The sequence below is a fragment of the Sander lucioperca genome, chromosome 5, assembly GCF_008315115.2.
Source record: "Sander lucioperca isolate FBNREF2018 chromosome 5, SLUC_FBN_1.2, whole genome shotgun sequence".
NCBI classification, from domain to species: domain Eukaryota; kingdom Metazoa; phylum Chordata; class Actinopteri; order Perciformes; family Percidae; genus Sander; species Sander lucioperca.
Window position 1 is genome coordinate 34,052,639 of NC_050177.1, and position 25,134 is coordinate 34,077,772.

The 25,134-nt window shown below is 40.3% G+C and overlaps 1 protein-coding gene across 2 annotated transcripts in view; it reads left to right on the top strand.

Moving 5' to 3' along the window:
* The window catches only part of bcas3 (BCAS3 microtubule associated cell migration factor), a 337,584-nt gene that overhangs the window by 73,241 nt on the left and 239,209 nt on the right, over window positions 1–25,134 (top strand). For both annotated transcript variants that reach the window (XM_031285400.2, XM_031285410.2), the window contains exon 16: window positions 15,500–15,650. In XM_031285400.2, coding sequence (XP_031141260.1) covers window positions 15,500–15,650 — 151 coding nt within the window. The remainder of the gene's footprint in view (window positions 1–15,499; window positions 15,651–25,134) is intronic.

Consider the following 25,134-nt stretch of genomic DNA (forward strand, 5'->3'; position numbering starts at 1 on the left):
GTGCCAGACGCCATCGAATGTGAGCATTTGAGAGAGAGAGAGAGAGAGAGAGAGAGAGAGAGAGAGAGAGAGAGAGATTTTATTGTGGCCAGCCTAAGGCACACCTGTGCGATAATCATGCTGTCTAATCAGCATCTTGATATGCCACACCTGTGAGGTGGATGAATTTTTTTGGAAGGAGAAGTGCTCACTAACACAGATTTGAGAGAAATAAGCCTTTTGTTTACATAGAAAATGTCTTAGATCTTTGGGTTCAGCTTATGAAAAATGGGGGCAAAAACAAAAGTGTTGCGTTTATAATTTTGTTCAGTGGTAAATGACCATATTTGGCATTTACGACCAGCTCACAGGAAGCCAATCACCATGTTTTTCTCGACTTATTATTCCGGTGAATCTAAAGGAATCCTGCTTTGGTGCTTATGATTTCCGTAAAATGAACTGAACAATTACATCACGGAGAATCTAACAACATGTAGCATGTTCATATGGACAAAAGTTTATACGTGGACTTTAATGCACAATGCGAAACCAAACAGTCCATTGTCCAAATTATCGTAACTGGATTGCCGGCGATCCGGTGGGTTTTAAGGCCAAGGGCATCACTGCCATATTTCTTCTTGCAGATGAGGCATTCGATTGTGGGACAGCTAGCCTCTATAGTCAGACAAATAAAAGATTTTTGCGGCTGATACTGATGTTAATATTTGAGAGTTTAAAAAAACAGATTTGCCATTATAAAGCTTGATTTAAAAAGTAGATTGGATATCTTACTCAGAAAAACCAAGAGCAGTTATGTGTAATAATCTAATGCAAATTGTGTTGAAAATAAAATGTAATAAGATATGGGTTTGCTTGCCCTTTCTGCAGTGAGGGTTATTTATTTTTTTTAAGATTAAGTTTTGGGCAGTGTAGGCCTTTATTTTAGAGGACAGCTGAAGACGTGAAAGGGGAGAGAGAGGGGGAATGACATGCAGCAAAGGGCCACAGGTCGGAATTGAACCCCAGGCTGCTGCACTGGATTGAGCCTCTGTACATCGGGCGCTCGCTCAACCAGGTGAGCTATCAGGGCGCCCCTGCAGTGCAGTTATTTTTAATGTAATGGTCTTAGCAGCAGCGATTATGCACGCTGTAATTTTATTTACTTATACAGTGCATTTCTGAGCTTCTCTGGGTGTTTCTGGGAGAATTACGTCAATGCTAAATTAAACTTGTCAAACAAGCTCTTGCACCAAAACAAGATGATTCTCGCCCTCAGAAGCCAGCGTATATTTACATGGTGCAAAAAGTGCATGCATACAGGTCATTATCAGTGTACCAGTGAGATCTCTGTGTGGCAAGGTCATGTAGGCCTCTGTGTCTGTCATTTTAAAGTTATTGTCTCCAAAGCATCCTGCCACATGTAAATTTAGAAATCCAGCCCCCTCCACCACTACGACTGCCACCAGCGTTGATAAAAAAACTCCATAATTTGCGCCGTTTTCACCGGATGCAAACACACTGAGTCACATTTGCTTTAGTGTCTGCTTTCCGCCTGTTTTTGCGAGTCCGGTGTGAATTTTGGGCAGTGAAGGCGGTTTTCTTAGGCTGGCAGAAAGCAGCAGGGTGAGGCAAGCTGGGGCCGGGCCACCTAGCCACAACAGCTGCTCTGTGATTGTCGCCAGCGTGGACAGCGTTGATTTTTGGGAAGGAACTGTAGAAAAGTACACATCCTTCTCAAAGCTGCCAGCTCAGTTCCACCGGCAGGCCTAAAAATAGAGGCTGCAATTGCCCGTTCTCTTGTCACCGTTAAAATCTGGAATTGCTATTTACGTCCCTGTACAGTACATTTTCTACCCCCCAGCCCCCCCCCCCCCCCTTTTTTTTTTTTTCCCCCCAAAGCCTATCCTCTGTGTGATCAATGTATTATCATTTGAGGTGATGACCCACAATGTGACCGTCCCACGCTGTAAAGCACAGTTCGTCTGCGGCCCAGCGCAAACAAGGCATGATTAGTGAGTGCAGTTTCTCTGCACAGGGCAGAGGTTATTGAGGCTATACCAGGCACATGGCAGCCACTGTAGAGTTTTATTATTCAGATGTTTTTTCAGATCCAACCACAGTGTACTGTATAATACAGCAGAGTGCAGTGCAAACAGGTTTTAATCGCTCCGAAACCAACTTGATCATAATAATCCGAAAACCATAATTTGAATAAAACCATTTTCATTTGATCTGTGTTCATATTTTTTTGCGAAGGTCTGTACTTTGCCCTCTAGTGCGGTGCTGTAGATGGAGATGATGCTTTTATCTACTGATTAGGGGTCAGCTTTTCTACACTCTCTTTCTACTCACCACTCTTTCTGTACTTTCCAGAATGAAATATGTGAAATGTCTCCCGCTTTACCCTTTTCGGGGACATTCTCATGACAGTTATGACTTGGTGTGCATTTTTTAACAGGCTTGGGTGCCTTTCGTGTGTATACACAGCTCTGGTCGTACACTTCCCCACCATTAAACATCAACACGAGGCTATTAGTCAGTGCAACAGATTTGTTTCCTCACCGAGCAAAAGCCATGGTGGTCCGATCGCTGGGCCATCTGGGCCCTGGCACTGGTTCAGAGAGAAAGGGGGGGGGGAGGCAAAAAACAAGGTGTGACGGGAAACTGTTAATTCACTTGTTGATAAAGGGACACTTCCTTGCTGCTATTAGAGGCTGACGGCTTGCTTATTTGGGTTTGGACTTTTGTTTTATCTCGCCTCCCTCCTCCCCCAGCTCTCCCCTTCGTCAGTCATCGTCCTGTGGTGAAAAACACCAACTCTGCTGAGATCAATGCCGAGGAAGCATTACCTCATAACTGCTGGTGTTTGACACGTATGCACACGACCTTACTGTGACCCTGTTTTTGACAGTATAGGTACTGTAAGTTAAATAGTTACAGAGTTGAAAATCTCTGTTTCACACAGATAGCAGATGGATTTACCAGAGCGAGATCGCATGTTCATTTCAAAAACGTGTAAACAGTATGAAACCATGAGATAGATGACTTGTCCAGATTTTAGTCATCATGATGAGCTGTCTGCCTTGGATCAGTATCCAGCCTGAGACTGAGCTAACCAGTTTTCGTAAAGCCACCACAGGCCCACATGTTCATCGTTTTTTTTTTAATACATTTTCCTTTGCTCTTTCATTTCAAGTTTTCTTCCTCCCTTTCTTACTTCTACATCCCATTGTAGTTGCTATGACATCTCTACTCTCTCGCTTTACCTAGGTAGCCACAACAAGTTCAGCACTCAGCACTGACCATGCCTGAAACTGACACACCCCCCAACCCGAAGTTGGAGTGGGCAATAGGGAAAAAAAGTCAAGCAATCAAATTGAGGAAGATTGTGTGATATAAATGAAGGTTGCTAACAGCTACTAAATGGACCTTATGGTGAGAATGTTTTTGTCAACAATTGAGATAGGGTTTATGGATAGAATAACCATATTTGAATGTCTGTTTTTGGCTGATCCAGAAAATGCAGTAATATTACATTGATGGAAAGATTAAACTTCAAATTACAATGTTACCTTAAATCATTCCCTCTCTGATGTGTAACATTGCCTATAACGGCCAAATACAGTCAGATATACAGTGTTGTTGGCTAATGTAGTTTTTTTTTATAGAAGTTCTGTTTGCGTTCACACAGTTGGTACAGTTGTTATGTTTTAGTTTTCTATAAAGTACAGGCAATACAACAGGACACAGGACATGATGAACCCAAAAACACATTGTTCACATGGCAAAGATAAATAAATAAAAAGAGTAACATTTTAATTACTGTTAACAACCAGGTATCTTAAAGGAACAGCTACCATATGGCATAGAAATAATCTCTGATGGTTGAACGTTGTCTCATAACATATATCATATTGGCCAACCTGACCCAGAAATGTCCCAAAGTCATTAAAGGTTTAATCCAAATTGGGGAATACTGTATATATTTAGTTTCCAATTGTAGCTTTACATTTATCTTGTGACAATATATGCCATCGTTTCTATCCATAGTTCAATAATTAAATTTCCACATCTGTAAAAACAAAAAAGAAAAAAAAAATGTTCTAGTGTTAAGGTTATATCTCTTGTTTATATTAAAGATTAGCATTTTTATTCAACTTCAGAATATTGAAGTCACATTTTAGAATCAAAACACAAACATTTTCAGGTTGTCCCAGGCAAAACAAAGCAGGTATTTTGTCAAGTTTTGTGTTGTATATAGCTCAGTATAGTCCAGGAGAGATCATATAGAATAGATGTAGAAGGATCAGAGCTTACACAGGGAGCAACATTATCAATGCCTCCCTCTCTTTGATCCCGTCCTCCGTCTTACATGCATCTGTACACACACGAAAACAGATATGCTGACATTTACCCTAACATGTAGTTGAGACATTTTTTTTTTTTTTTTAAACAGCATGGCTTCCTTTTCTTTATCCATAGCCATTTCTTCTGTCATTGTGCTTCTTTGTCTCTGTGGGAAGCAAGAAATAAACAGGAACAGCATTTTTTTGGGGGGCGGGAAATCTGTGAATATCAATGGTCAATAAAAGTGTCTCTTACTATGCTAAAATGAACTTTTATTATCATTTCTTCTTTCAAAACAAAAGGGTTTTATCCATACTGGGGTAAAAAAAAAAATCATTGTTATGGAAATCATTAATACTGAAGTTCATGGAAGTCTTTTACTATAATAAGTCATGGAATTCTATATTAACTTGGTGGCAGCCCTGTGTTTTAGTACCAGAGTTGTCCACTGTGTGGCACTGTGTGGTCAGGATTCCCAGCAGTTTGGAGAGGGAGGAGCAGAGCAGCTAGGCCGTACAAACAGAGAGGAAAAGACTTGAAAAGCTTGAGTTGTGCTGCAAGGGTTTTGCTCTGATACAAATCTTACAACAGAGAAAGAGCGGGGCAATTTCTCTGGCTTTTTTAATGAATGGTGACTTCCTCCAGCTAAAACAACTTGCAGCCCTCCTTTGGAGTTACTTTTAAAGAGGCAACCTGAACACTGTTCTGTTAATTGTAGTGACCTCTTAGCTGTGATCTTTGTCTTTTTGTCATTTTCTTTCCTCTTTTTTTGTAATAGTCTTTAGAATATTTTGGAGGAAGTGAAGACCTTTTTTCTTTACATGTTATATTTAACATTTTTTAAACTGCTATGAAAATGAAAACAACCCTGAGTATGTTCTCATAATTAATATCTTTCATTGGACACACAGAGTCCATCGTCACATTCAAATCCTACTGAATATATCTTATTAATCTAACCTTAACATTGTTCGTCAGCAGGAAATAACAAATAGCTTTCTAAAAGGAGCAGATGTTCTTTTAAAAGCATTTTTCCTTGTCATATAGTCAAGAGGATTAGGCTTTGTACATTACTCAGTGCATTTGATTTAACAGTTGTGTGTCATGAAAGGTAAGCTAGTGTTAGCGGCTTGTATTTGTTGCAGGCTCCATCGGCAGGCTTCTCCCTGTGGTCGGCAGAGCAGCCAAGAGCCCAGCTCGGCTTGAGTCAATAAACGGAGAGCTCAGCGCAAAACCACACTGCAATCGAACAAGCTGTTTACTCTGAAAATTAGCCTTCCCCTGTACTTTTAGGGCTTTTAAAGCGACCAAAAATACACAGAGCGAGGAATATGTATCTTGGCTGGCGTTCGGGCTCCGCCAGAGACCTCTGTCCTTTTTATACGAACCCTAATAACTCAATCTCCACAACCACTAAACCCTCTTATCACTGGGTGCCCGCCACTGCACTCATCATTATTTGATTTGCAAAATTGGAAGGTAGAGATAAAGAAATAAAGCTGGCTTGCCATTACACACAGAAGGCACTTGTGGCTTCCAGCTTATTGCCTACCATGTGAGAAAGTGCATACTCTGAAAAGCCAAAGCCGTCCATTGTCACTGAATCAATAGTTTTTACATCCCACCTTTGTTCCGCTGCAGTGTGTGGCTCATTTGTTTTTGTGTTTCTCTCATTTCAGTTTAGTTTTTTACGCTCCTTAAAGCCAGTAGAAGTGTTTGTCTTACACCAGTGTTAGGGCTTAACAGGTCAGTTGGAAAGTTTGTTACTCATTTGTTACAAAATGTACTAAATATATTCAAAATACCCCGGTTTTTATACTGTACACCTACTGCTCTATTGTAGGTGTACAGTATATAATGTATAACACCAATACTTAAAACCTAAATATAGGTATGCCATTCCTCAGAATTAAAAAAAATGTCCTGTTTCCATTGCAAGGTAGTGGGGTGTTAACAACTCTCATGACCTGAGTCACCAGCATGTAGACTACTGTATGCAGCAACATGAAAACACATTCACACATATTTAGTTTAAGACAAATTATTGTTGACAGAAAGTCAGGATAATCTGAACTAAAACTGAAATCTTTTTATTTATTTTTTTTTTTATTAAGGATAAATGTGATATTGTTTTAGTAAATGCAGGCAACAATATGCACTAGTAATATTTAAGCATGACATGAAGTAACCTTATAGATTTACACTTTTTAAAAACGTCTACAAACCTCTACAGTCCTGGAAAGAAGCCTCGTCTTTCTTTATTATTAACTCCTGTTTACTCGCATCATGTCTTAAGTGTTTTTGACATGTCATTCATTTAGACTCGGATGCTGTCAAAACTCTGCTGGCTAAATTTCGATCAAATCAGCCCTGCGGTTTATACCCGCTATTCAAACAGAGCTTCCGTCACAGCCGAACGTAACTGCAACGTCAATCGATCAGCATTAGATCAGGCTCATTTTTAAATGGCCAAATCAAATCAGATCAATACATGCGACCATTGTGTGTGTGTGTGTGTGTGTGTGTGTGTGTGTGTGTGTGTGTGTGTGTGTGTGTGTGTGTGTGTGTTTTTAGATGGTGCGGAGCATTAGAGGGCTGGGATGTTTGATTATTAATGCAGATGAAAGAAGACAGGGCTGCTGTGATAAAACAATTAACAAAATACCAACCTCATTAAAGAAAAGATTGAATTGAAATCTGCATTACCTGCAGCAAAATCACCATTTGTCACCATGATCATGAAAGCAATGTTTAACGTTTCAGTTTGACGTTCTAATTTTGATCCAGTTGCTCATAGAGACAGCGGAGGATGGCTGTGACAGCAGCACAGACATCCCATTATCTCCTCTCTGCCTCTCTTATTGTTTCCTCTCCTGCAGACCACGGGGTTATGAAAGGAGAAGCATTTAGACACAGACTGAGTGACGGATGCAGCCAAGCTTCTTCTCATTTAACTTTATTCACACTCTGATCTGTTTGTTATCACATATAATGACAAAGGTCATGTTCAATTGATGGTAAACAAAGTTGGAATTACCACAATTTGTAAAAAATAAATAAATATTTTGTATAGGTAACATGCAATTCTTTTGAAAAAATTAGGATGACATTCTGTATCTTTTTTTCTTCCCTCTTGTCTACTTGATGATAGTCGCTTTTCCCCTTGAGGACATTTTATCACTTTGTGTCCTGCCAAATCTAACTAGAATATATGAATTACACAAATTAGTCAGAGTTAGATTAGATACGATTCATCTTGATCTTTTTTTGCACACAGTACAGGTACTGAGACCACAAGTTTAGCATCTAATCAGAAGTGCAAAAGGCAAATGCAGTGCAGAGTGTTATACAGAATAAAAAGTCATGAATAATAATATAGAATGTAAAAAAAAAAATGGTAAGGGGAAGGTATGAATATGCTCGATATATGCAGTATTAAGAGTATTAGCAGTGTGTAATGAATACGCTAATATATATATATATATATATATATTAGTATACCTGCACTGCATACTTATACCTGTAGGAGGATGTTCCTCTTGCAGTACATTCATATGTAAAATCGCACTTTTGGTCAACAATGGTCCAATTCTGTATCATACATTTTCTGAATATAGGTGTTCAAACATTTCTGTCATCACCTCCATTAGAAAAACAATATTGATTAAAACACTAAATCTTATTTTTAACCTCACATTTTGCATACTGCTTGTGTTTAGGTCACACACTTAAGTAACATGAGTGTGTACAAATAATTTAACCCAATGTAAGACATTTTAAGAACTTGTTGGCATGTTGCTGCTCTCTCTAAATTGGTTTGTAAGTGTGTATGTGCGTCCGTGTTTTTGCGTGCAATACAACAGCTGCTGCGTTTTCCTCTTCATTACAACACAAACTGCTCTGAGCGCGACACTCGTTATACAGTATGTTACACACTTAAAAACCTCTTCCCTTTTTTTTTTTTTAGCTCTCAAATTTTATGATGAAATCAGAAAAATCATGTCCTGGGATTTTCTTTTCGGTCTGTTTTTTTAAGCTCCCTGACATGAGAAACGCAATGAAAATACAAAACGTTCAAAAAATGTTCCCAAATAGGGCTGTTAATAAAACCTCCCCGTTAGCTTGTGGTTTGGGAACGGGGGACCGGGCAGGAAGCCATTTTCACACAGGCTGGCCTGACCTCGACTCTTAGCTTTGACTGAAAATAGCAGACAAGCAAGATCACCGTACAAAGAGAAAAGAGAGGGAGGGAAAGGGAAAACTGAGGAGATAGATCTCTCCGCTGAACGTTACCTGAGAGAGAAAGAAAAAAGGAAGGAGGAGGAGAAAAAAAACTTGATGGCTTTTCCACCAGTCTTCCGATTCCTTTGCAAAACAGTAAATCTTGTGAAGTTTATTTTCTTTGCAGCATCTGTGTTTTATAAGGGCTCTTTTAATTTGTTTTTACTCTGTCCAGTGGGGTTCCCTGCTCCTTCTTCTTTTTTCTCCCCCCCCTTTGTGTTCGACCCTTTTTAGCCCTCCCTGCGTTCATCTGTCTCTTCTCCTCTGTTCTTTTTTTTTTTTTTTTTTCCTCCCTCTCTTTCCTCCCCCTGTGGAAGTGAGTGTTTTAATAATGATACTTTGGGGAACTGGGATGGTAGAACTGCTTTCTCCTGCTACACAGAAAGACTACAGCTCCCCTCCCTCCCTCCCTCCCTCCCTCCCCTCCTCTTCATTCTTCTCCCTCTCCCCTGCTCTCCCTCCTTCAACATGTCTGGGACTATCAAGGAATGAATGGTGGAAAGTGGGGATAGACTGATACAGGTTTGCCGATATTGGTCAGTTATTAAAGAACCATTTTAAAAAGAACCATTTAAAAAAATAAAAAAGATTATGCCAGAAGAAGTTTGTTAGATAATTAAAAATGTTTTTTATGGAGAAGGGGTGGGATTAAATAAGTGTATACTTCATCCCACTCTTTTTCGGACATGTCAAAAAAAAAAAATCTATGTTATCTATATTATTATTTTCTGAATGACCAGATTTTCTTCTTTTTTTACATGTTCGACATAAATTTCAAAGAATGATTTCAGTAGGGAAGTGTGTAGGATTTAGGGGGATCGATTAAAGTAACTAGCTTTTTGGCATTCAAACATAGATGTTCATTGCGTAATTGGTTCTATAATTAGAACCAGTGCGGCTAGACCTGCGATTCTTGCAGTGGCAGTTCTGCAGGAGAGGTTGAAGAGTAATGATATTAAAGAAAGAATTGTGTTCTCAGTTCATGAAAGCTTTTTGGTTTTGGTTTGTGGAGTGTTTGTAGCCTGAGTAGTCTTGACCAGTTACGTTTGAGCAGGCTTTGGTTGCATGCAGGTAAACAGTTTGTGTGGAGAGCAAAAGGGGCGGAAGGCATTGGCCAAAATGCAATCTCGGAACCCATCAGCTATCGCCTGATGACGATTTAGCTTTTTATTAGCTTCTTTTAAATGTATCTGCATATGCACGTCTCACTAGTTTAATTACATCCTTTAGATCCCAAATACATTTTCCTCATCATGTCATCATTTGTCAGAGTATATAATTCTGCTGTCTATTTTATTCTGACAGTGGCACTCATAAACAAACCAAATAATCTGACCAATCATCCAGTGCTTACTTTTGATACTACGGACATATTTAATATATACAATATAATTGAAGAATTATTTATAGGAATTTGCCTTCTGGAGAAGGAAGGCTCCTCACTCTTGCAAGTATGAAAAAATAACGGCAAGCTTTCAGTCACCAGACCATCATCAGGTTATAGGTATTGGACCTACAAAGATCTCAACATTAATATGTTACCATAATGGTGTATTTCTGGCCTGAAAAATCATTCCACTGTGAGAGAATTTTGCTCAACACCCTCACAGCTAGCACACTCTGTGTGATTAAGTTCAAATTTATTCTGTAATGAAACCTGCCTCTCCCAGCCTTACACATCCGTTAATCGTTAACAGGAATTATAATTTAATTTATACTTTTTCTTGATCCCCCAGTGGGGAAATTACAATGTACTCTGTTAGAAATCACTACACACAGGCCTGAAATACACACACATGCTCAGGACCTATTCATGCACAAATGGAAATGTCAGAGTGAGTGGGCTGCCAGTGCTGGACCAGCGCCCTGAGCGGTTGGAGGGAGGGAGAGGGAGGGGGGGGGGGGGGGGGGGGTAAGGTGCAAGGTGCCTTACTCAAGAGCACCTTGGCAGTGCCCAGGAGGTGAACTGGCATCTCTCCAGCTACCAATCCACACTCCGTACTTGGGTCCGTACGGGGACTTGAACCAGCGACCCAACTCCCTACAGACTGAGCTACTGCCACCCCAAATATAGTGATTGGCTATAATTCATGATCTAAATGCTGTTGGAAAGATTTTACACGTACACACTGATCAGCAGCTAGAACATTTTTACTACACGCCACAACTGTTGGCATCTACATTCAGAAAGAGGTTTTATCTTTTTGGCCATGAAAATAGGAAGTAAGCCAAATTTACCAGCTTTAGTAATAAATATATTCCCTTGCTGGGACATAATAAGTTTTTTTGTCTTCCGTACTCTGCTTCCTTCTCTTTCTCTCCCCCTGCATCTCACAGCTGCAATATCATCCTCAGGTCCGAGGTCTCTCCTAATTCCCAGAGCATCACTCAACATGTCACCTGTCTAACCTGCTGCCTCTGAACCCGGTTCCTCTCCATTCCTGCTAGAGTTTTCTTTTCCTTTGACTGAAATCTCCTCTCTGGCAGAACAATTCAAATAAGACACAGTGTTTGTGTGGACATACATAGTCTTCAGAGCTTGTCCTTTTCGCACGTCGGCTCCTCATTGGAAGCGCCCTGCTTGTATTGGATGCAAATTGGGTATTAAAAGAGGGAAGAGAAACATGAGATAGCGTGACACGGAGCAGCTGAGGAGAGAGAAAGAGAGAGAGGCTTAATGCGAGAAGAGAATGCAAATGCTGTTGAGACAGGGAGGGATAGCTGGACGGATGGATGGATGGAGAGCTGGATGGATGGTTGGATTAAGGGAGAAAGGGAGACGAGGGTCAGGTGACAGTGTGACTTTTTGGCAGGGTCAGAGTTTTTCTCTGGACGACGGCGACAGAGCTGGATTTGCATTGATGGATCTTCTTTCCATGGGCATGTCATGTATCAGTGCTTGGGCACATCATGCCCCGGTCATTAATCAAATCATGGCCTCTGTCGAGAGCTGTCTGTCTGCCAGACACTTCTCGTCTGTCTACCTCTCTCTCCCTTTCTCTTTGTAGCAGCCTAGTAGGCTTTCTCTCTTTCTTTTTTTCTGCAACGACTTTGTCTTTCAGTTTTGATGTATTATAATTAATACCCAGATACCTCAGCAATAGTTGAGACCATGCAACAAACCTGTACAGTTACATTTCAACAGGTAATTTAAAAGTTGTTTTCAAAGTTAAAATGAAGGCTCCAGCGTTAGTTGCAGTCCTACGAGCAATAGTTTCTGCAGTACTGTAGTGATGGTTACAGGTAGTAATGATGGTACAGTGAAAATAACAGCTGGTGATAAATATGTCAAAAGCTCTTTGATATTCAGACTAGATTTTGTGCTCTATGGTTTTTAGTGTCCCTTTTGCTCCGACCTGAACGTGCTCAGTAAAATCTCAAAAAAAAAGTTCAAATAAATAAAAGAAGTGCGTACATATGGTTTTGTTTTAGAAATTTCAATCTTTGTTAAATTATGGACACATTAACTGACCTGATTTTCGCTCCCCCTGTTAGCCATAGGTGGATGTGGACACGCCCTTAATCAGTTGTTTGCATATGTCTGCTCTACCACTCTCTCTATGACAATAACAGCCAAGAAGTGCAATTTCACAGAATTGCATTGGCAAAACTCTTTTAACAGTGCCAAAGGGGCGCCTGGGTAACTCACCTGGTAGAGCGTGCGCCCCATGTACAGAGGCTTTGTCCTCGCACGCAGCGGCCGCAGATTCATTTCTTAGCTAATGGTATTATTTGTAAGTCCGCACTAATCACAGAACAGGAAGTGACAATAATTGTATCATTATACTGTCTTCATCAGCAGCAGTATCTCAGTCAATGTCGTCATTTGTCGGAAATGTAATAAATAATGATTTAGATTATAGCACTCATAGCCATTTTGTCTACATTAGAGCATAAAATAACCTAAACAAGGGAACAGTGATACATGGGAAAACACTTAAAACAAAATGAAAAAAACAGTATCATCCCTACACCACATTTCAATGTGTATTCCTATTTCTAATTCATCAATTTAAGATCTGTTTTACAAACACACAAAAAAACACATTTCTGTACAGGTATATAGCATGTTATATTTTACGGTGTGTTTTTTTTGCAGTCCAACTGTTCAGTTCTAGAAAAAACGCTAACAAGCATAAAGAAAAGAAAAATCCTTTTTACACTTATTTTAGTATGTAGACTTTATGACAGTTGATAAAAGTCAAACTTTTGCGCGATAGAAGCAAAACCTACACTTGATTAATGTCCCCTCCATGCTTTTACTCATTCCTTCTACAACTCCCCACCACATACACACCTACACAAACATGCACATCACACACCCTTGCTGTCTGTCTCTCAGCAATCCAAGCTGTCTTTTCATGGATCATCTTCTGCCGGTGCGTGATCTTTAACACGTTCCACATTAACTTGTCTTCACTGGGGGGTACTATGACAGTTTAGGACCCCTTGGTCTTGACTGACAGCGCCGTATGACTGTTTGGTCAACAGTGATCATCACCCATCATCTCTGTCCCGCCAACACCAGTTCTACAATCCACAGCGAGGCTTATTTTTAAGGGTGTGGGGGAGTGACAGCAAATAATGCCGTGGAGCAAAAGTGAAATGTTCATTTTAAATGAGGATGCTAAATTCATCGACAACCCCACCCCCAATCCTCACCCTCCACTCCCCTCTTAGCTGAAGCACCATTATGGCTTTTCAGGCTGCTTCCTGTACAGATTTTTCTGCTCCTTGTTTGCCCCCTCCCCTCAACACAAAAGGTGGCTGCCCAGGCTCTGGGGGTGTAGCACTTTTGAAATGTGAAGGGCTTTCAGGAGCTGCCCTGGTACAGACCTCTGTTAGTCTTACCAAGAGAGGAGCAGAAGGAAATGAAGGACGGGGTTTGTGTAATGGTCTCCTCTCCCCCCCCCTCCGAAGGTCAGGCAGCATTGTTGGCCAGCGGAGGTCTAAAAGAAGCCCTTTAGAGGAACACAAAGCGGAGGTTTGGCAGGACTAATGAAACTCAGAGCTACATGTTAATGATCTAAAAGACTGGACCAAAACACTAAGCAGTCCCTTTCCGCTCTCATTCAGCCTCCTCTTGATCGCTCCTTCCAAATAATGACAAGGTACTCTCCTCCTCTACCTTTATTATAACCTTTGATGTACGCCTTGTTTTCTTTGTCTCCGCGCCCCCCTCTCCCTCCTTTTCATTCCTTTATGTTACACGGCTGTCATTCATCTATTAAGGCAACAAATGGAACAACGACATTCAGAGAGCGTACTGTGGTGCACCCACAGGTTTGCTCTTTATTTCTTTTGAAAGCACTTGAACTTGGAATTTTCCTTGGGCTGCCCACTGAATCAGCAGGATACACTTTTGTTGTTGTAGCTATTGTCACAGGATTACAGGGACATATTTGTTTTATAATCCACATTTATTATCCCCTATAGTGTAATGTTTATACGGAACTGTTGTGTGTGACTGTTTCTTTTCCCATTGTAGGGTCACCTTACCAAAACTACAAAACAAACCCATATTGTCATACTTAGCCCTAGTGGTATGCCGCCATGCAGGTCGTTATGGTTTTATTTGTCCAGGTATAGAAATGAAATCCTCTTTTTTTTGTGCCTCCATTTTTTTTGTGCCTCCAAACGGAACCGTGGTTGCGATTTTCACAGCATTTAAAAATGAAGTATAGAAGTTTAACAGCAACAGTCTTCTAACAAACGGTGTCCACAAAGCCAGTTTTTGTAGGGATTGTTTTATCAGTAGAAACTAGTTCCAGTAAAACCAAATTGATAATTAAGGGTAATTGTTGTCAAAATGTAGCAAAAAGCAAGAAATTAGTATTAGTATTATTTGTCATAAACATGTCTGCTGACCAGGAGGTTGTCCTGATTCAAGGGCTTCAGAAAAACTGTAATTGAAAATCTGATTGCCGCATGTACAATATGTCAAAGCTGTCTTCCCTCGTCTTAATGTTCACTAGAAAATGTGCTTGGACTTTGTTGTTTAAAAAAAGTGCTATATGTAAACAACATGCACACGATTGCATGGCCAACAACAGAGATGATCTCTGCCAGCCTTGCAAACAAATAGTGTTGAAATGTATTATCCAGTAAGATAGAAGCTAACTGTATGTGTTAAATAAAGTGAAATAGTACTAAAGTAAGTAAACTAGCAGCCTCTCTCCTGATGTAGCTGGTTAAGGTCATGAAGCCTTTAAGAAGCCCTTTTGATATGGGATATGTGAGATGAGTTTCTTTGGGTTGTGTGGGGGTGGGGGTGTGGGGGGGGGGGGGCTGTTGATTGGCCTTGATTAACAGACTGCCAGGCACGAGAAGTAGAGCTAGAGCATTGTAATGTGGCATCTTGAGCTGGTTATTTCCAATCATTCCACAGGAGGCCTTAAACCAGGGTTTGTGTGTGTGTGTGTGTGTGTGTGTGTGTGTGTGTGTGTGTGTGTGTGTGTGTGTGTGTGTGTGTGTGTGTGTGAAAAACATAATGATGAATATAGGAACACAGTATTCACACAAGGTGTTTCAGTTTTGTAAATTTTCTGCCTTCTGGTCGGCTGCTGAATGCCTAATCTGCAGTTTGAAGTGAGTGACGAGAAAATGAACGAGTGAATTTTTAATTGAATTCAAACTTGAGCAATGTTGACAATTAGCATATGTAAAGCACTAAGCACTGAAAATGAATTATGTATACAAAGTTGTACCAGCCTTCAGAATGTAATTCTCGGTATACTGCAGCTATTACACGGGAAGGCTCTTGATTAACATATTTGTCCTGTTATGTTCCACTCCAAATCTATGAAAAGGAGATTTCTCTGACCTTGCTATCCAGGGAACATCCAGTACTGAAAACACTTTTAATAACCCTGTATTTCTATTTTGTTTCCAGCCAAGCTGAGCAGCCAGGATTCATACAACAACTTCACCAATAACAACATGGGGAACCCGCGACTGTCCCCGCTGCCCAGCCTCACTGTGGTGCTGCCTCTGGCTCAGATCAAACAGCCCATGACCCTGGGCACCATCACCAAACGCACAGGGTAGGTAGCGCGCGCACACACACACACACACACACACACACACACACACACACACACACACACACACACACACACACACACACACACTTCATGGAGAGGGAACAAGTCTATTATGAAAATGAATCTATCATACATATTTATCTAGTATTCATGAAAAATGATTAAATATAATGAACACATACTATATATCTTATAAATATAAAAAAAATATAAAAATAAATATAAAATGTTCATCTTTTCTATGTACAACTGTGTTATATTGGCAATCATTCATTATTTGTTACCACCAGTTACAGATACTTCACAGCAGGAGTTGTTGACAAATATTTTATTAATAATAAATTAATAAATGCCCTTATCTCTGCCTAAAACTGCGCTATATTGGGTTATGCTGGGTTATGACCTATTTATTAACTGCTTACAGATGCTAACTAGGGGGTTAAATAAAGTGTTTCCTTATTTATGTTGTATGGAAATACATTAGAAAAGAATATGCACTACAAATCAAAGTAAAAAAAATAAAAAGCTTTCAGAATTGACGTTATTCTCTGAATCTGGGATTCCTCAGACCAGCTGCCTTTGGCTTTAACATTTTACCTCCCACTTTTTTCCATCTGCAGGAAGTGAGCTCTATCTAGAGCTTTCACTGTCAGTGGTACTATGGAAGGTTACATGAATGTGTAACTTTTAAGTATGTATTGATTCATTAGACTCATCTTTTAGTCACTGTGGTTGTTTTCAAGAAGAACTCTCTTTTGTAAAAAAATAATAATAATCCAGGTACAATGCACCACAGAGTATATAACTGAAACTCTTAACATGTAATGTCTCCAGAGCTGGTGAGTGTAAAAGGGTTATTGGCAACCTCACAACCTACAAAATTTACAGTTTGGCGACTGTTGAGACACAAATTTAAATCACACTGCATTACATCCTTAACTTCAGTCTGTGATTTGCTGTCTTTTCCCATTAATCACATTGTAAAAACACTGTATTGTGTCAACAGTGGCCTTGTGTAGGCCAAAGCTTTTCCTCTCACATCCAGCTGATGCTCATGGACTTCTTTTGTCTCAGGCCACCACTTTTTTGCATAGGGTAATGAAGCAGAACACACATGCGAGTCTGGTCTGTGGGCTGTTTGGAAAGCAGATAAAACACATTGTGCAAATCAAGAACAGAAATAAAACCCCGCCGATCATTTTAAAATGATATTCAAGTCACATTAAATGCAGTGTAACCCTGCTAGATTCGAGTATTGAAAGTTCAGTTTGAAAAGCGAGACAGCTCTGCTCTCATGCACCTCTGTCCTCGTTTTTTTTCTTTCTTTTTCACCTGGATCTTTGCCATGCATTGCAATTATGTAGTTTTAAGACCATCAGCAACTACAGGCCTTTGCTAAGTGCATTTACATACAGTACAGGTGGCTTCACAAATATGGGCAGATTTTCATTTAAATGTAATTTTCATGCCCTGTTTGAATGGGAAATGCTATAATGATTCAAACAGACGGTGAGGGATTTATTCCCCGTGATATTTGATAAGTGAGCTTTGAGGATAGAAATAGAGACCTGATCTTGCGGTCAATGGGAACAACATCAGGCCATTTTCCAAATCATTAAGATGACTTGCAAAGTTCATTTGCTTTGTGAAATATATTATTGCTTATGGGCTACCGCGGAGTCCTGCTTTGGTTTATGTGTTATGTCCTGGTACTGGTGGTTTGCATTCGGTTTAGCAGTTGTTTAGCAGTAATGTTTAAAGTCATTCGATGTGAGATTCTCAAAATAGGTCTGATGTCAGTGGTTTAATTTAAGGCCTTGAAGTTAAATATGTCCTTATTCACCTTCAGTGAGAGATTCTTAGGTTGCTTGTGTTCACCTATAGTTTTCAGTTGCTATGCTCAGTAAAATTGTTGTTTTCTTAACCCTTTAAAAAAGAATCTTAGATAGATAGTTAGATAGATATTATCATCCATTGCAACTTTATAATAGCCATCCAAATGATGTTTATTGATTTTTTTTTTTTTTTTTTTTTATCTGGTAATCTGAAAGAATGTTTTTATTTTATTTGTATTATGTCTATTGTGGAGTTTCACATTTTTTGCTGTAGCGTTTTTTTTAATTGTCTCCATCCTATACTAGGCTTTCACTCTCGCTTTTATTTTTGTTGACTTATTGATGCTTTTTCTTATGCATCAATTTTAATGGCTAATCACTCATTGCTACAATGATTGTATTATTTTTATTTCTTTGGCAGTAAGCTGTCACTGCTGTAGCGTTTTATTATTTTGCCTTCATCTTTGGTGGTAAGCAGTAATTAGTACTTTATATTTATGTATTTATTCTTTTTTGTTTTACTGCTGCCAAGTGCTTTTTTTTTTTCTTTCTCCAAGATATTCCTTGTCAAGCATGCAGTTTAGGAATCGCTGTGAAATATGGGGCAGTTTATTGTTTTAAACCTTTCGATTCTAGTGGCAATATTAGACCCGTGTTTTGATACCAAAGCAATGTATTTTATAATACATGAATCTGAGAAACAAATAATGACAACTTTTTGCCTAAATAAAATGTTTTCTGTAATTGGCAGAATTTTCAGGAACTATGTGATCAGACAATAAGAAGCTGAATAGACATTTGGTGGAATTTGTTAGTTAGAGATATAGGTGACACCCTTTTTGTTTTTGTGTTTAGTGATGTTGGGTGCTGATCATGAAATAGCCGGCTGTGTGCTTGTAGATTCAGAAAAAACAGAAATAGAATGGATATCAGTAGCTGTATGCCAGAGGAATCTTTCCTTGAAAAGACCTACAGGGTGCTGTTAGACTGTCATTTGCTGTTCAGAACAGTGAATGTAAAAGCTTCCGTGATCTTACTATAGGTTGAATCATTTTAGACGACGGTGTATGCATGTGGGACTGGGTCAAAAATAAATTGCAGTCTGTGTGTTCATGGTAATGAAGTAGCATGTTACCCAGTGCAACTGTTTGGCTCATTGATGTATTTTTTTATTAGTCTTTGGACAATAATGGAGCTATATGGCACAGAGGAATAAGCTATATCAACACGCACAATACTTGTTAGTAAGGTATATTCATATTTTGTTTGGATGTTTTCATGGGATTTCTTGACAATATGAACAATAAAAGATATAGCCAGCTTCATCATTAACCTTCAAACCATCTATTTGAGTAAGAGGTCTACAAATATTCCAAATTTTTCACCCATTATACTTGGTCAAACACCTCACACAGCTATGCTGGCTCTGTAGGACATTATCAGGCCTGGTAGGCTGCCTCAGTACTCCTTCATCCATCCATCCAGGCCAGAGGAGGCGTCAGTATTAATGCATCAGGACATGCAGCTGTGCGGCCTGCTCCTGCATGCGCACGGCTGCACCAGTACACCAAAAACACATGCACACACACACACACACACACACACACACACACACACGCACACGCACACGCACACGCACACACACACACACTGAGTAAAGCAACAGGTTTGGCCCCTAGAGTGGGGGGTGATATCATATGCTTTCACGCTATACTTGCACAGGAGTGCCCAGTCACCATCTGTCTGTCTGTGCAGCCTCTCTCTTTTGTGTGTGTGTGTGTGTGTGTGTGTGTGTGTGTGTGGAGCGTCCAGCAGCTGTATTTACACCTGTATGGGCAGATTCCTGTTGGCAGGGCGGCAGAGGAACACACCAGCTGCTTAACCTACATTCCCTACCAGGCTTTGTGTGCACTGTGCCGTCTCTCTCTCTCTCTCACACACACACACACACACACACACACACACACACACACACACACACACACACACACACACACACACACACACACACACACACACACACACACACACACACACACACACACACACACACAGATAGACAAGTTGATGAAGCTTTCACCCCCTTTGTGTGACCAAGCTCACTGAAATGGCACTGGCATGCCTATAGACCACCAATGTGTAAAAATGCTGCTGTTTGTCTTCCGTTGCCTCAAACTTTTTACATCAAAGAAAACCTCAACAACTTCATGCAGAGTCCCCTCCTCTCTTAATTTAGATTTTGGTGTTTTTCCCCTGTCGAAGGGAGGTAGAGTCGGATGTGTCTCAGCATCCGCCTGATAACCCCCCTCCAGACGAGGCCAGGTCAGGGAGTGGAGGAGCACAGCCAAGCTTCTGCTAGTCCTCAAAGTCTTCTGAGAGTCCCGAACAAGGAGAGGAGTGTTTGCTCTGACTCGGCCTCTTGTTTCATGTCAGCCAAATTTGGTAGAAGGTTGGCCCCAGATTAATTAAATCCCAAGGTAGAAAAAGACATTTGTCACAAAATCAAAAGATTCTCTCTTGGTGAAATGTCACTGGCGGAACTTAATCTGTGAAAAAGATTAAGAGAGAAATATTCAATCAGTCAGCTCCAAGGAAAGTGTATTTGTTCCTACAGTCACCAGAGTTGTATGAGGATTTAACTTGCCTGAGACTGATACATGTGGGATTTGTAGGCAGACAAACTATTGCACACTTATCCCATCTACACACAGTCTGACTTTAATACAGACAAATGAAAATCCAAATGGAAAGATTGTCACACACAAAACAAAACACCACCCTTGACCAAATCCCGCTGATGACATTTTCAAGCAAATGTAGATGGAGTGCAGGCGAGGTAACGAGAAAGACAGCAGCAAGAGAATGAGTGAGACCCTGTGACCTGCTGCATCTGTGCCCTCAGATTACTGTAATACGTTTGTCTGAGCCAGCCCAGTGCATTGTCTTACAGAGCCTTACTGAGACCAGAGATAGAAAGGGGCTTTAAGAATGCAATGCCCAACATCCCATGGCAGCAAGACTAAACCATTTGTACAAATCACCTCACTTTCCTCCCCTTTTAATGGCCCAGGCGGAGCTGCTATTAGGGCCAATGGGTTAAGAGATGAATGTGTGAACGATTATTCTCTGGGAGTGGGGTCGTCACCCTCACAGGTCGATTACGCTCGCTCTTTGCCCCTCTTTCTCCTTCCTCTTTCTCTGCCTCCTCTCAGTAACACACCCACTCACAATCTTACTCCCCTTTTACTCCACTGACCCATGCTTAACTCATGTTTCCCAACATGCCACTGACCTTTGTGGGACTCTTCTCCACCAATCCTGCTGGATCTGGCTGTGCGTCAAATAACTGTGCAGCCTTTGTTTATCGCAAACCGTTAACTTCCAGTTAGAAGGAATTCTAAGTATGAATTCCTGATGGGGGCAGCAGAAACTACGCACTATAGCTTTAATCAATGAACACTTATAGGTAGTTCTTTTATTTTTGAAAATGTTTCTTTTTTGAAAACTCAGAGAATGTGGTTGATAGATAGATAGATAGACAGATATTATAATCATCTGTTGCAACTTTATAATAGCCATCCAAATAATGTTTATTGCCATTTGCAAACGATTTCTTGAAGGTTGACAAATCATTTGGTAATCATTCACTAGTACTTAAAGGTGCTGTAGGTAGGATTGCGAAGATCCAGGACTTAACCAAAAAATTTGAACATCGACAACTTCTCAGTCCCTCCCCCCTTTCCACTAAAGCCCAACACGGTCTCCTAAGCCCCTCCCCCCACAAGGGAGAATGAATGCGTGTACATGAGCAGTGATTGACACGCAGTTAGTTATAATACAGGGTTACCTAAATATATTGTACTAATAATAATAATTACAGTAGCAGTGGATTTAATATAATAATATTAATAGTAGCAATAATAGCAGCAATTATAATAGAAATATGACTACTAATAGGAATAGTAGCAGTGGGCGTCAAGCAGTACCATGGCAGCAGGCGCAACCACGATCCGGGTGCAACCGCGACTCATTAGCTCTCAGGGACACCAAATAGCAAGCACAACATACGTCAGAAAAGTTATTCGCTGGTCCCACCTTGACCTAATTTCCCTGATTAACCAGCAAGGTTCCAAACCTGACCTGAAGGTGCTTTTAGTGCACAAGCTGTTTGACATGAGACAATAATTTTTCAGCTGACACTTGACCCACGACAGCCTGGTGTGGAAGGTGTAGTAGCTGTTAAGCTGTATTGTCAGCTTGAGTGTTTATCAGTTTTTTTACAGAGCAACAAAGAGTACATTGTTTTACTGTGTTAATGAGTGAAAGTTTTTTGTAGCACTGCGTATATTTTTATTTTTGAGAATACTGCAGTTTATAGTTTGCACTAATACTGATGATACTTTTCTTTTAGTGTTTTGTTCAAGTTGTCATTCTACTGTAAATATATATTAATTCAAATTTAAACTTTTCAGTTTCTGTTGTGCTATTATCAAAAACTCTAAAAGGATGAATGTGACGAACAGAAGTTACTTTTTGAGGTGAGTTTTAAATAGAGGCCTCCATGAGCCAGAATGCTCTCAGTATTGTTTTTGACTGGATATTTAGTTTTTCTTCAACTACTTCTGCCATTGATTCTCATCACCAACAATACATTTTCCTAACAATACGACAATACGTTCCAAGAAAGAAGGAGGGAGAAATTCAAAGTGGCATCTTGTAAACCCCAAAGCCTACTTGGTCTTTGCTACCCCCATGGAGATCTCACCCCATTTGTCCATCACTCTCCCATTGGAATCCATCCATTTACCCAGCTGGAGGCCCAGAGTCAGCAGGTTCGATAGGCTCAGCGGAGGGTAGACGGTACAGACTGTCCACCCCCCTCTGCAACTCTTTGATAAGTGGCAGTTTACCAGGGGCCTCCGTTACACCAACCAGCATGTTCATTTTTCAACTTGCACTCCAGGAGTAAGACATTCCAGGGCAAATTGTTGCTCCCTGTCTCCCAGAGGAACATTTTTCTACACATCCATGTACCAAGACTAATTGAAGACTGTGCTATCGTTGGGAGGGCCCAGGCGGATGCAGCGAAAGCGATAAAATAAAGAAGTGCTGCAGAGTACTTTGGTTGGCTAGAGATTCTGTTTTTCATGACTGGGGGAGGTTGGCTGGCGGGGACAGAGTTCAGTCTCATCGGACCTTTATTGCTGTGGGGAAAAGGCTTATTTACTGTAAACTGTTTACGGAGCTCTGTCACTATCTCTGGACATGCAGAATAAACACAGGAACACACTCCCACTCCTAATGTCTTGTAAACATTAGAAACATGCACAGACTGACAGATAGACAGAAGTACACCCTGAAAAAGACACTACACTCTGAATGACTCTTACACACACACACACACACACACACACACACACACACACACACACAGGGTACTTGTTAACATAATCACAGTAAACACACATTTGCCCACACGCACATTCAAAAGACAATGCACGGCCATAAATACACGCTCACACTAAAAAAAGAAGTTGCATGCAAACACATCTTCTTGTCTTCACAATGCCTGAGTGCTGTTAGTTTTATTGGTGTCCCCAGTTGTTATACAAATTGGATAAACTCTTCATACTTAAACTTCCTCTATCTCAACAGAACCGTTTCCCATCATTTTTCTGTGCCGTATTTACACGGTTGGATTCAGACCTATATGTTTCTGCACATGTACCCAATCCCTTTAAAGTTAAGGGAGAAGAAAAACATGACAGATGTCTGAGGGAAAAAAAAAACAAAGTCTGTGGACATGCTGCATCTGCCAAATATATGGTATCACACTTTACAGAGCAGCTTGAGCAGATGAATCATCAAGCCATCCCGCAGGTTCTCAAATCCATCTTAGCGCACAGACATTCTGTTTCCTGCCTCATATGTGTTGTGCACTTAAACAGACACGTCAAAAAGTATGTAATTTGAAACGTGTGTTTGCTCAAGTGTGCTAGTTTAATAATGCTTTTTCCGTCTATCTCTGTATCCCCCCCACCCCCCTTCCCCCCCACCCCACCCCTCACCCCTCCCTCTCATGAAGACCCTACCTCTTTGGGGCGGGATGTTTTGCCATTAAAACTCCATGGTGAGTTTTGCTTCTCCCCCCTTGGCTCCCTCGGCAGCATGCAACTGAATACTCCGCCACAGCACACCACCTCCTTTACCTCTCATTTGTCTCCTGGTATATTTTCAACACATTCTACAGAGTCTGTGCAGTCATTCCTCAAGGGGGCGAAATCCCAAAGAGGAGTGTTTGTCAGTTTCTCATCCTTTTTTTTTGCCTTTTTTTTGCTGTTGAGTTTTTTGCAGACTTTTTTCTGTGTATGTTGAGCTTTTGTTGTAGGATGATTCAACATTTTGTCTTAAAACAACTACAGTACTGAATTGAACGAACGTCTTTTATAGGAAAGGATGGCAAACATAAAAAAACGGAATGCTTTAGGTCTGTATCATAGGTGGTAGTCTAGGGGACATACTGTAGGGCAATGCCATAGCACTTGTTGTTTGGTTGCCATGTGGTTTCTTCGAAACCGCCCACTAGAGCCACCCTCTAGAAAATGACATCTCTGACTTGTATTTTTCTTTCTCTCTGTTTAGACCTTCCATGATGTTTTTCTAAGAAAAACACCTTTGTGTAAAAACGCGTTCTTTTAGTACGATTCTGTTATTAAAAAAAAAAGTCTGTGGGATGTGTGTTTGTACGCAGTAATTGTGCTTTTCTCATATTCTGGTAAAAATGTGAACAGTGTCTTGTGTGGATATAGAAATATGAGTGATGTACTTTGCAAAGGACTAAAGTTGTGTTTTCTGTTTAGTTAATAAGAACTAAATAATTTAATTTACAGTTTGACTAATCAGTATTTTATTATTACAATGGTTCAAACCACTATGTGGAATGTGAAAGATGTCACTTAAAGTTATAAACCCACAGAGAATTATCACCCGAGCGTTTTATCATCTTTCGGCTCACTGTTTTCATTATTCGGCCTCTCTATGTATGCTAAATACTTTCTGCTTCAGAGTTCAACATGGGCCTCATTTATAAAACCGTGCGTAGAATCCACAGTAAATGTTTGCGTATGCCCAAATGAGGTGTATGCTAAAAAATATATTCTGATTCATAAAATCTTGCGTACGCCTGCCAGTGCGCAATTTTACTTCATAAACCCCAACTCAACTTAGAATTGTCCACATGTGGATTAGCCTCATATCCCACCCTCTGCATGCCCACATTTAACCATAAATGGTCAATGCAAAGCACCTCATGAATGTTGATGCATAGAAATGAGCCCGCTGATCAATGGTTCTTTACGGTCAATCATAGCAACAACCGACAGTGACATCATGCAGCATTATGCACGAGTGTCACCGCAGTATATATATGTTTCCAGCAATCAGACTGATTCCTTTACACCTTGACAAAATGGTCGCGGTTATCAGTGGTATCCCCCACCCTAGAATATCATTTCAAAATGGAAGTTTGATAGGTGAACACAATTCTTTTCACAAAGTTTTGTGAACTTGGATTTGGAGTGTAACGATTGTGCGAGAGCTGTCACTGGCTTTATTTCCAGACTTTGCTAATTACACAACCCATATGTGCT